Below are 12738 nucleotides of genomic sequence, written 5' to 3'. Positions count from 1 at the left end.
TCGAACCTCAAATCACATTAGAAGATGTGGCACAATTACAGGAAGAAGCCCCTGTAGCAGAAAAAACAATGTGGAGAGAGAGAGGAGCATTACAGGGACAACATGACAAAATATGGAGAAATGGGGAAGGGTTGATCATAGCACCCACATCGTTACTAACCGTACTAATTAGTGAAGCACACGGGGTGGATCACTGTGCGAGAGGAGAAGTGGCTAGGAAGATTAAGAAAGAAGGATTCTGGTCACCATACCTGCAGAACTCAATTGACTACATACTGGGTCTGTGTGAGGTGTGTGCTCAGAATAATATCAGGAAAGGCATTACTGCCCCAATAGGGCACATACCCATTCCAGAAGGGCCGTTTAAACATCTATGCATGGACTATGTGGATATGGGAAAGGTGGTAAGAGGAAAAAGATACATGCTAGTGATTATTGATAGATTCAGCAGATGGATAGAAGCAACGCCATCCAAAGATCAAGGATCTGGAACGGTAATTAACTTCCTGTCAAAAGAAATTATCCCAAGATTTGGCATACCCATGCAATTAAGTTCAGACAATGGATCTGCTTTTATAGGGAGGGCACTGAGAGAGACACTCTCAGCACTCCGTATAAAGCAGAGGTTTGGATGTGTGTATCATCCTCAATCCCAAGGAATGGTGGAGAGAGCAAACGGAACCCTCAAGGCTAGAATAAGCAAAATTTGTAGTGAGACAGGAAAAAACTGGATAGATGCTCTGCCATTGGCTTTAATGCAGTACAGGAGTCAGGAAAACAGAATCACACATTTAAGCCCGCATGAGATGATGACAGGAAGAGTAATGCCGGTGCCAAAGATCGGGGGAACAGGGGGCCCCACATTGGAGTGTTTAGATCAGGATGCAAGAGAGTATGTACGACAATTAACTTTTATACATAGAACTATTTTTGAACAGGAAAAGGCCAAGGAGGAGGAGAGCCCTGCCACGGAACACCAGATCACACCGGGAGATCAAGTATACATCAGAAAGTTCCGGAGACGTTGGCATGAACCCAGACGAGAAGGGCCGTTTGAAGTCACCAGAGTATCTCCCACGGCGTTGCAAGTAGAAGGCAGTACACTGTGGTATCACTTGAACCATTGTACCAGAACGGTACCCGGGGTAGGGGAGAGAAGGGAGACTGAAGTTAGAGGTAGGGCGGATAGAACTAGCAGCGAGGAAGAGATAGAACTACACGAGGAGAATCGTGAGGAGGAGGAGCAGAGCCAAAGTACAGCAGAAATAATAAATGATGATGAGAGTGGTTCTGTGCATGAGCTGGCTGATGATACAAATGCCCAGCCTGAGCCTGTTAGTCACGGTGCCGAGGGAGGTGAGGACGGGGAAAGGGCCTCGTTCCCCACATGGGACTTGGAAACTGTTTCCCTGGGGGACTTCCTTGACCCGTAACAAGGGAAAGCGGGATGCAGATGATATAGGGGTGCGGAATCAGGAAGGTAGAGTATTAAGACAAACAAGACGTAGGCGATCAGTGAGTACGGATACTATTTGGGAGAAAGCAACAAGGAACAGATGGTGGAAATGGGCTGAGTATACAGGTCAGAAAAACAGTGAGGGGAAAGATTGTGTGGTATGTGCATCAGAGAACCCTTATACCCAAGTAATTGATGTACCGTGGGGATCAGAAGACTGTAGAACCATGCGGCAAAACTGGAAAAAGGAAAATTGCCGTGCACACACCACATATACACAGACATATAAGGTAGGGAATCGGACATTCACGTATGAAACGGTAGACTGTACAGGATCCGCATGTATTGACCTTTGTAAAGGGAGGCTGCCGAGGTGTCAGTACCACTGTGTCCTGTTTGCTGGGGTAAAAAAGGGCATGTACAATCCCGCCCACAATTGTCCAAATTGGCCAAGAACGGCGATGGACGCGGTCCCGAAGGAATGGAGGGTACAGCCTAACTTACGAATCCAAGATTGTTATTTGAGGGTAAGCAGCACGGGGAGTAGTGTGGGACACTACACAGGAGAGTGTATACGGATTTGGAATATAACTAACGCCCTTAGTCTGATCATTCCTGTTAAGGGGGGATCGCCACCCCCTCCTTATGTATTAGAATATCAAGTAAACCAACTGGCAGACCTCTGGTGGCTTTGTGGCCCGGAAAAAGGGCTACTGGCACACTTACCACTGGATTGGAGGGGACTGTGTGCCCGAGTTATGTTGGCCCAGAGCACTGTAATACTGCCGGTGGAAGAAGAAATTAAAACCCGAAAAGTTAAGAGGGCATATACCCCTGACCCTAGGGTACAACTGGACGCAATCGGACAGCCCCGAGGCATCCCGAATGAGTTCAAAGCTAGGAACGAGATAGCTGCGGGGTTTGAATCCATCTTTGTTTGGATCACACCCAGCAAAAACACTGAGTGGATCAATTACATCTATTATAATCAGCAGAGGTTTATTAATTATACAGATGATGCCCTGGAAGCATTGGGAGAGCAGTTGGATGCGACCAGTAAGATGGCATGGCAAAATCGACAGGCATTAGATTGGATCCTGGCGGAGAAAGGAGGGGTCTGTGTTATGTTTGGAGATCAGTGTTGCACATTTATCCCTAACAACACTGATCCAGAGGGGTCATTTACACGGGCCATGAATAAGTTGAAGAATCTTAGGGCAGAAGTGAAAGAAAATGCTGGGTTTGGGCATGAAGCCTGGAATTGGTTGGATAGGATGTTCGGAAGATGGGGGGCATGGTTCGCCAAAGCTGGAGCTGTAGCAATTACAATCATAACCGTTCTAGGACTCATATTTTGTTGTTTTCTACCCGCCCTGAGATCCTTCCTTACCAGAGTTGCAACACGGCAGATGATGGTTACAAGCAGCTCACGCTCGCGAGGAAAAACAGAGGAACGGGAAAACCTTGAGCTGCCTCCGATGAGCGGATTCACCATGACCCTGGTCGAGATGGAAACTCGTCACTCTGTGAAAGGACTATAATAATGGACGATTGCTTTGTACCAACAACAGCACCTGACTGAAATTCGCAAGAGACTTGGAGAACTTAGTCTGTACACAGGAATCAGTCTTTTTTCCTTCCCTTGACAAGGGTGGGAAGGTTTTTGGCTGATGACTGTCAGGAGCAAGCAATCTGGGGGAGCGACCCGAGAATTAGAACCTGGATAGATGAATTATGATAAAGAAGAATTAGGGACATTGTTCCCTGACCAAAGTATTCGGCTCCTCCACATTGCCTGCAAAAAGTGTTTAAAATAAATTGTAAATGGGATCCAGTAAGGGGATTATTTGAGCTTGGTAATTTGTGTGAGGCTAGGGAATAGCCTCAAAGGGGGGACATGTAAGGGAATTTGTACTGGATATTGTATGAGTTAGGTACCAAGTTTAGAATCATAGGTTTTAGTGAAATGATAAAGTAGATTTAGGTGAGTATTGAGATGAGTGTGTAACCCAGGGTAACTTTGTGTGACCTAATGTAATCAAGTATAGCTAAGGTAATCAAGTATAGCTAATGTAATCAAGTATAGTTAATATGATTAAAGCAGAAGACCCAGAAAAAGAGTATAGCTTTACTTAACATTTAAAATACAACAGTCACTTGGGAAAACAATGAACACGGCTCAGGGCTTAACTAAAATGGTTGGCCATAAATAAGGGCCATAAAAAGACAGGAATGAAGGAAGCCTGTTTTTGTATACATTCGGCCTTGGTCAGCAAAAACCACGCTTGTGTCAACAAGCAGGAAAGTTTACAGAGACGAGATAAGGACTGACTTATGGCTACCATGGTTGACGAAGCAGAGAGAGAAACGACCAGTCTTGACTGAGACAGATAGAGGCTCACTATAAACAGTGGTGGCCAAAGTAAGGAAAGCAAGATAAGAGGGCTGTAAATTAAGATAAGAGTTTGAATCATGGAGTTAAAATGTACATAAAAGGCGGTAAGCCCTGAAGCTTTTTTAGATTGCTCCGGACAATCTCAGCTTTGTTTTTCTCATGCTAGGGAAAATAAAGTTCACTGCTTGGAAGATCGCTCCTCAGACTCTCTGTGTTTTAATATTTGAATAGGTACAAATAAATTGTCGTCCTGGGGAACCACGACAGAAGCCACAGTGCTAACCACTGTGCTGCAAGAGGCCGGAACGGTGCAGCAGTGATTCACGACTGGTTAACACCGGGCCATTTGAGGACTCCCAAAATAAAAGCACGGTTGTCTTTCCGCCCAGGGCCAGCTCCAGTCGCCAACGGCCATTCCTGCCTCTTGGAGTCTCTCAGTTGCACATGACCCCACCCACACACGGTGCTCACTGGGACAGCGAGATGACGCACAGCAAGAGGGAGGCGAGGCTGCCCGCGTGGGCAGTGAGTCCCCTCATCGCCCGGGGAGGACCCCCGCTGTGGCAGCCCTCCGGCGATTTCTCGGTGACCACGCTGGGGCTGATAAACTGCAGCGGGGGAACAAACTTCTTGAGCCACGACTGGAAGAAAGCGACATCCGTGTAGATTGCAGGTTGATCGGGGTTCCCACACCCCTTAGCAAAGCTCACAATGCCAATCTGCAGCCAAAGGCCATTGTGGAAATAGACAAGTGGCCCACCCGAATCCCCCTGCAGAGGAGAAGAGAGAAATTCAGAACATCAGGCACTAGGACAGGTACAGCACGGGGTTAGATACAGAGTAAAGCTCCCTCTACACTGTCCCCATCAAACACTCCCAGGACAGGTACAGCACGGGGTTAGATACAGAGTAAAGCTCCTTCTACACTGTCCCCATCAAACACTCCCAGGACAGGTACAGCACGGGGTTAGATACAGAGTAAAGCTCCCTCTACACTGTCTCCATCAAACACTCCCAGGACAGGTACAGCACGGGGTTAGATACAGAGTAAAGCTCCCTCTACACTGCCCCCATCAAACACTCCCAGGACAGGTACAGCACGGGGTTAGATACACAGTAAAGCTCCCTCTGCACTGTCCCCATCAAACACTCCCAGGACAGGTACAACACGGGGTTAGATACAGAGTAAAGCTCCCTCTACACTGTCCCCATCAAACACTCCCAGGACAGGTACAGCACGGGGTTAGATACAGAGTAAAGCTCCCTCTACACTGTCCCCATCAAACACTCCCAGGACAGGTACAGCACGGGGTTAGATACAGAGTAAAGCTCCGTCTACACTGTCCCCATCAAACACTCCCAGGACAGGTACAGCACGGGGTTAGATACAGAGTAAAGCTCCCTCTACACTGCCCCCATCAAACACTCCCAGGACAGGTACAGCACGGGGTTAGATACAGAGTAAAGCTCCCTCTACACCATCCCCATCAAACACTCCCAGGACAGGTACAGCACGGGGTTAGATACACAGTAAAGCTCCCTCTGCACTGTCCCCATCAAACACTCCCAGGACAGGTACAGCACGGAGTTAGATACACAGTAAAGCTCCCTCTACACTGTCCCCATCAAACACTCCCAGGACAGCACGGGGTTAGATACAGAGTAAAGCTCCTTCTACACTGTCCCCATCAAACACTCCCAGGACAGGTACAGCACGGGGTTAGATACAGAATAAAGCTCCCTCTACACTGTCCCCATCAAACACTCCCAGGACAGGTACAGCACGGGGTTAGATACAGAATAAAGCTCCCTCTACACTGTTGTGTTAAGAGTGCAGCCTTACCCCTTGCCCACACATTCCTGAATTGTTCCTGTGACTGACCTGGCAGGCATCCGTCTTTTTATTCTCGGACTCAGCACACAACATCCGATCGGTGACGGTTGAGGAATTGCCGCGAAGGGCAACTTGTGTCTGGTGCCTCGCTTTGCAGGTGCTGCGTTTAATGGCTTTAACATTAACTGCACGGAGAGTCCCCGGTAAGGGAAGGCTGGCTGGGGGACAGAAAGAAGCGGATGAACTGGGAGGAACATTAAGCAACAGAAAGAGTGAGAGAGAGGGATCGATGGAGAGAGGGGAAGTCACTTTGAACATGAGTGACCAAACACACTGTGACACCCAGTCCCAGAGAGGGAAAGGACAGTGTATCTAACACACTGTGACACTGTCCCAGAGGGGGAATGGACTGTGTATCTAACACACTGTGACACTGTCCCAGAGGGGGAAAGGACAGTGTATCTAACACACTGTGACACTGTCCCAGAGGGGGAAAGGACAGTGTATCTAACACACTGTGACACTGTCCCAGAGGGGGAAAGGACAGTGTATCTAACACACTGTGACACCCAGTCCCAGAGGGGGAAAGGACAGTGTATCTAACACACTGTGACACTGTCCCAGAGGGGGAAAGGACAGTGTATCTAACACACTGTGACACTGTCCCAGAGGGGGAAAGGACAGTGTATCTAACACACTGTGATACCCAGTCCCAGCGGGGGAAAGGACAGTGTATCTAACACACTGTGACACCCAATCCCAGAGGAGGAAAGGACAGTGTATCTAACACACTGTGACACTGTCCCAGAGGGGGAAAGGACAGTGTATCTAACACACTGTGACACTGTCCCAGAGAGGGAAAGGACAGTGTATCTAACACACTGTGACACTGTCCCAGAGGGGGAAAGGACAGTGTATCTAACACACTGTGACACCCGGTCCCAGAGGGGGAAAGGACAGTGTATCTAACACACTGTGACACTGTCCCAGAGGGGGAAAGGACAGTGTATCTAACACACTGTGACACCCAGTCCCAGAGGGGGAAAGGACAGTGTATCTAACGCACTGTGACACTGTCCCAGAGAGGGAAAGGACAGTGTATCTAACTCACTGTGACACTGTCCCAGAGGGGGAAAGGACAGTGTATCTAACACACTGTGACACTGTCCCAGAGGGGGAAAGGACAGTGTATCTAACACACTGTGTCACTCTCCCAGAGGGGGAAAGGACAGTGTATCTAACACACCGTGACACCCAGTCCCAGAGGGGGAAAGGACAGTGTATCTAACACACTGTGTCACTCTCCCAGAGGGGGAAAGGACAGTGTATCTAACACACTGTGACACCCAGTCCCAGAGGGGGAAAGGACAGTGTATCTAACACACTGTGACACTGTCCCAGAGGGGGAAAGGACAGTGTATCTAACACACTGTGTCACTCTCCCAGAGGGGGAAAGGACAGTGTATCTAACACACCGTGACACCCAGTCCCAGAGGGGGAAAGGACAGTGTATCTAACACACTGTGACACTGTCCCAGAGGGGGAAAGGACAGTGTATCTAACACACTGTGACACCCGGTCCCAGAGGGGGAAAGGACAGTGTATCTAACACACTGTGACACTGTCCCAGAGGGGGAAAGGACAGTGTATCTAACAAACTGTGACACTGTCTCAGAGGGGGAAAGGACAGTGTATCTAACACACTGTGACACTGTCCCAGAGGGGGAAAGGACAGTGTATCTAACACACTGTGACACTGTCCCAGAGGGGGAAAGGACAGTGTATCTAACACACTGTGACACTGTCCCAGAGGGGGAAAGGACAGTGTATCTAACACACTGTGACACTGTGCCAGAGGGGGAAAGGAGAGTGTATCTAACACACTGTGACACCCAGTCCCAGAGGGGGAAAGGACAGTGTATCTAACACACTGTTACACTGTCCCAGAGTGTGAAAGGACAGTGTATCTAACACACTGTGACACTGTCCCAGAGGGGGAAAGGACAGTGTATCTAACACACTGTGACACCCAGTCCCAGAGGGGGAAAGGACAGTGTATCTAACACACTGTTACACTGTCCCAGAGTGTGAAAGGACAGTGTATCTAACACACTGTGACACTGTCCCAGAGGGGGAAAGGACAGTGTATCTAACACACTGTGACACCCAGTCCCAGAGGGGGAAAGGACAGTGTATCTAACACACTGTGACACTGTGCCAGAGGGGGAAAGGACAGTGTATCTAACACACTGTTACACTGTCCCAGAGGGGGAAAGGACAGTGTATCTAACACACTGTGACACCCAGTCCCAAAGGGGGAAAGGACAGTGTATCTAACACACTGTGACACCCAGTCCCAGCGGGGGAAAGGACAGTGTATCTAACACACTGTGACACCCAATCCCAGAGGAGGAAAGGACAGTGTATCTAACACACTGTGACACTGTCCCAGAGGGGGAAAGGACAGTGTATCTAACACACTGTGACACTGTCCCAGAGGGGGAAAGGACAGTGTATCTAACACACTGTGACACCCGGTCCCAGAGGGGGAAAGGACAGTGTATCTAACACACTGTGAAACTGTCCCAGAGGGGGAAAGGACAGTGTATCTTACACACTGTGACACCAAGTCCCAGAGGGGGAAAGGACAGTGTATCTAACACACTGTGACACTGTCCCAGAGGGGGAAAGGACAGTGTATATAACACACTGTGACACTGTCCCAGATAGGGAATGGACAGTGTATCTAACACACTGTGACACTGTCCCAGAGGGGGAAAGGACAGTGTATATAACACACTGTGACACTGTCCCAGAGGGGGAAAGGACAGTGTATCTAACACACTGTGACACTGTCCCAGAGGGGGAAAGGACAGTGTGTCTAACAGACTGTGACACTGTACCAGAGGGGTTAAGGACAGTGTATCTAACACACTGTGACACTGTCCCAGAGGGGGAAAGGACAGTGTATCTAACACACTGTGACACTGTCCCAGAGGGGGAAAGGACAGTGTATCTAACACACTGTGACACCCGGTCCCAGAGGGGGAAAGGACAGTGTATCTAACACACTGTGACACTGTCCCAGAGAGGGAAAGGACAGTGTATCGAACACACTGTGACACCCGGTCCCAGAGGTGGAAAGGACAGTGTATCTAACACACTGTCCCAGAGGGGGAAAGGACAGTGTATCTAACACACTGTGACACCCGGTCCCAGAGGGGGAAAGGACAGTGTATCTAACACACTGTGACACTGTCCCAGAGGGGGAAGGGACAGTGTATCTAACACACTGTGACACTGTCCCAGAGGGGGAAAGGACAGTGTATCTAACACACTGTGACACTGTCCCAGAGAGGGAAAGGACAGTGTATCGAACACACTGTGACACCCGGTCCCAGAGGGGGAAAGGACAGTGTATCTAACACACTGTCCCAGAGGGGGAAAGGACAGTGTATCTAACACACTGTGACACTGTCCCAGAGGGGGAAAGGACAGTGTATCTAACACACTGTGACACCCGGTCCCAGAGGGGGATAGGACAGTGTAGCTAACACACTGTGACACCCGGTCCCAGAGGGGGAAAGGACAGTGTATCTAACACACTGTGACACCCGGTCCCAGAGGGGGAAAGGACAGTGTATCTAACGCACTGTGACACCCGGTCCCAGAGGGGGAAAGGACAGTGTAGCTAACACACTGTGACACCCGATCCCAGAGGGGGAAAGGACAGTGTATCTAACACACTGTGACACCCGGTCCCAGAGGGGAAAGGACAGTGTATCTAACACACTGTGACACTGTCCCAGAGGGGGAAAGGACAGTGTATCTAACACACTGTGACAATGTCCCAGAGGGTGAAAGGACAGTGTATCTAACGCACTGTGACACCCGGTCACAGAGGGGGAAAGGACAGTGTAGCTAACACACTGTGACACTGTCCCAGAGGGGGAAAGGACAGTGTATCTAACACACTGTGACACTGTCCCAGAGGGGAAAAGGACAGTGTATCTAACACACTGTGACACTGGACCAGAGGGGGAAAGGACAGTGTATCTAACACACTGTGTCACTGTCCCAGAGGGGGAAAGGACAGTGTAGCTAACACACTGTGACACCCGGTCCCAGAGGGGGAAAGGACAGTGTATCTAACACACTGTGACACTGTCCCAGAGGGGGAAAGGACAGTGTATCTAACATACTGTGACACTGTCCCAGAGGGGGAAAGGACAGAGTATCTAACACACTGTGACACCCAGTCCCAGAGAGGGAAAGGACAGTGTATCTAACACACTGTGACACCCGGTCCCAGAAGGGAAAGGACAGTGTATCTAACACACTGTGACACTGTCCCAGAGGGGGAAAGGACAGTGTATCTAACACACTGTGACACCCAGTCCCAGAAGGGGAAAGGACAGTGTATCTAACACACTGTGACACTGTCCCAGAGGGGGAAAGGACAGTGTATCTAACACACTGTGACACTGTCCCAGAGGCGGAAAGGACAGTGTATCTAACACACTGTGACACTGTCCCAGAGGGGGAAAGGACAGTGTATCTAACACACTGTGACACCCAGTCCCAGAGAGGGAAAGGACAGTGTATCTAACACACTGTGACACCCGGTCCCAGAAGGGAAAGGACAGTGTATCTAACACACTGTGACACCCGGTCCCAAAGGGGGAAAGGACAGTGTATCTAACACACTGTGACACCCAGTCCCAGAGAGGGAAAGGAGAGTGTATCTAACACACTGTGACACCCAGTCCCAGAGTGGGAAAGGACAGTATGTGGAACACAATTTTGAGTTTGTTTACCTACCCCATTCTGGCGTTTCCCCCCAGCCCGAAACCCACATCTTCGTCGTGCAGGGAACCTGGAACGTTGCTGCCGGCAGGCACACTGGTAAGATAAAGTCTGAGTACTGAATTGATTCGTTCAGCCTCAACAAGGCAATATTGTAATCCAATGTTCCGGAGACAAATTTTTCATGGATGTGGACTGATCGGATTTTCGCAAATAATTCGTTGGGATTATCTGCATGCTGCTGATACCGTCCGAAATATAGCGTATATTTCGAGTGGTTTCTTCTGCACAAGGAAAAAGGTACAGCACAGGGTTAGATACAGAGTAAAGCTCCCTCTACACTGTCCCCATCAAACACTCCCAGGACAGGTACAGCACAGGGTTAGATACAGAGTAAAGCTCCCTCTACACTGTCCCCATCAAACACTCCCAGGACTGGTACAGCACGGGGATAGATACAGAGTAAAGCTCCCTCTACACTGTCCCCATCAAACACTCCCAGGACAGGGACAACACGGGGTTAGGTACAAAGTAAAGCTCCCTCTACACAGTCCCCATCAAACACTCCCAGGACAGGGCCAACACGGGGTTAGGTACAAAGTAAAGCTCCCTCTACACTGTCCCCATCAAACACTCCCAGGACAGGTACAGCACAGGGTTAGATACAGAGTAAAGCTCCCTCTACGCTGTCCCCATCAAACACTCCCAGGACAGATACAGCACGGGGTTAGACACAGAGTAAAGCTCCCCCTACACTGTCCCCATCAAACACTCCCAGGACAGGTACAGCAAGGGGTTAGATACAGAGTAAAGCTCCCTCAACACTGTTCCCATCAAACACTCCCAGGACAGGTACAGCACGGGGTTAGATACAGAGTAAAGCTCCCTCTACACTGTCCCCATCAAACACTCCCAGGACAGGTACAACACAGGGTTAGATACAGAGTAAAGCTCCCTCTACACTGTCCCCATCAAACACTCCCAGGACAGGTACAGCACGGGGTTAGATACAGAGTAAATCTCCCTCTACACTGTCCCCATCAAACACTCCCAGGACAGGTACAGCACGGGGTTAGATACAGAGTAAAGCTCCCTCTACACTGTCCCCATCAAACACTCCCAGGACAGGTACAGCTCGGGGTTAGATACAGAGTAAAGCTCCCTCTACACAGTCCCCATCAAACACTCCCAGGACAGGTACAGCTCGGGGTTAGATACAGAGTAAAGCTCCCTCTCCACTGTCCCCATCAAACAAACCCAGGACAGGTACAGCACGGGGTTAGATACAGAGTAAAGCTCCCTCTACACTGTCCCCATCAAACACTTCCAGGACTGGTACAGCACGGGAATAGATACAGAGTAAAGCTCCCTCTACACTGTCCCCATCAAACACTCCCAGGACAGGGACAACACGGGGTTAGGTACAAAGTAAAGCTCCCTCTACACAGTCCCCATCAAACACTCCCAGGACAGGGACAACACGGGGTTAGGTACAAAGTAAAGCTCCCTCTACACTGTCCCCCATCAAACACTCCCAGGACAGGTACAGCACAGGGTTAGATACAGAGTAAAGCTCCCTCTACGCTGTCCCCATCAAACACTCCCAGGACAGATACAGCACGGGGTTAGACACAGAGTAAAGCTCCCCCTACACTGTCCCCATCAAACACTCCCAGGACAGGTACAGCAAGGGGTTAGATACAGAGTAAAGCTCCCTCAACACTGTCCCCATCAAACACTCGCAGGACAGGTACAGCAAGGGGTTAGATACAGAGTAAAGCTCCCTCTAAACTGTCCCCATCAAACACTCCCAGGACAGGTACAGCACGGGGTTAGATACAGAGTAAAGCTCCCTCTGCACTGTCCCCATCAAACACTCCCAGGACAGGTACAGCACGGGGTTAGATACAGAGTAAAGCTCCTTCTACACTGTCCCCATCAAACACTCTCAGGACAGGTACAGCACGGGGTTAGATACAGAGTAAAGCTCCCTCTACACTGTCCCCATCAAACACTCCCAGGACAGGTACAGCACGGGGTTAGATACAGAGTAAAGCTCCCTCTACACTGTCCCCATCAAACACTCCCAGGACAGGTAAAGCACGGGGTTAGATACAGAGTAAAGCTCCCTCTACACTGTCCCCATCAAACACTCCCAGAACAGGTACAGCACGGGGTTAGATACAGAGTAAAGCTCCCTCTACACTGTCCCCATCAAACACTCCCAGGACAGGTACAGCACGGGGT

At 49.7% G+C, this 12738-nt stretch overlaps 1 protein-coding gene across 1 annotated transcript; it reads right to left on the bottom strand.

The window, feature by feature from the left end:
- Positions 1-4101: 4101 nt before the first annotated feature.
- On the bottom strand, positions 4102-10769 carry LOC119955160 (tryptase-like). The gene is made up of 3 exons (XM_038781105.1): positions 10507-10769; positions 5734-5903; positions 4102-4621 (listed from the first exon to the last, which is right to left on the bottom strand). Exons 1-3 carry the CDS (start codon positions 10541-10543, stop codon positions 4319-4321), a joined length of 510 nt encoding a protein of 169 aa, XP_038637033.1. The 5' UTR covers positions 10544-10769; the 3' UTR covers positions 4102-4318.
- Between the last annotated feature and the right edge of the window lie 1969 nt (positions 10770-12738).

Source organism: Scyliorhinus canicula, chromosome 20 (genome assembly GCF_902713615.1).
Source record: "Scyliorhinus canicula chromosome 20, sScyCan1.1, whole genome shotgun sequence".
Taxonomy (NCBI): domain Eukaryota; kingdom Metazoa; phylum Chordata; class Chondrichthyes; order Carcharhiniformes; family Scyliorhinidae; genus Scyliorhinus; species Scyliorhinus canicula.
This window is presented reverse-complemented; position numbering and strand designations above follow the sequence as displayed.

What these genes read in the sequence shown, in the direction of transcription:
- LOC119955160 (XM_038781105.1), bottom strand. Translation starts at nt 10,543, where the DNA reads ATGTGGGTTTCGGGCTGGGGGGAAACGCCAGAATGGG. An exon ending in GGGGGAAACGCCAGAATGGG is followed by an intron (nt 5,904 to 10,506) that starts GTAGGTAAACAA and finishes TCTGTCCCCCAG; the next exon opens with CCAGCCTTCCCTTACCGGGG. An exon ending in AAAAGACGGATGCCTGCCAG is followed by an intron (nt 4,622 to 5,733) that starts GTCAGTCACAGG and finishes TCTCCTCTGCAG; the next exon opens with GGGGATTCGGGTGGGCCACT.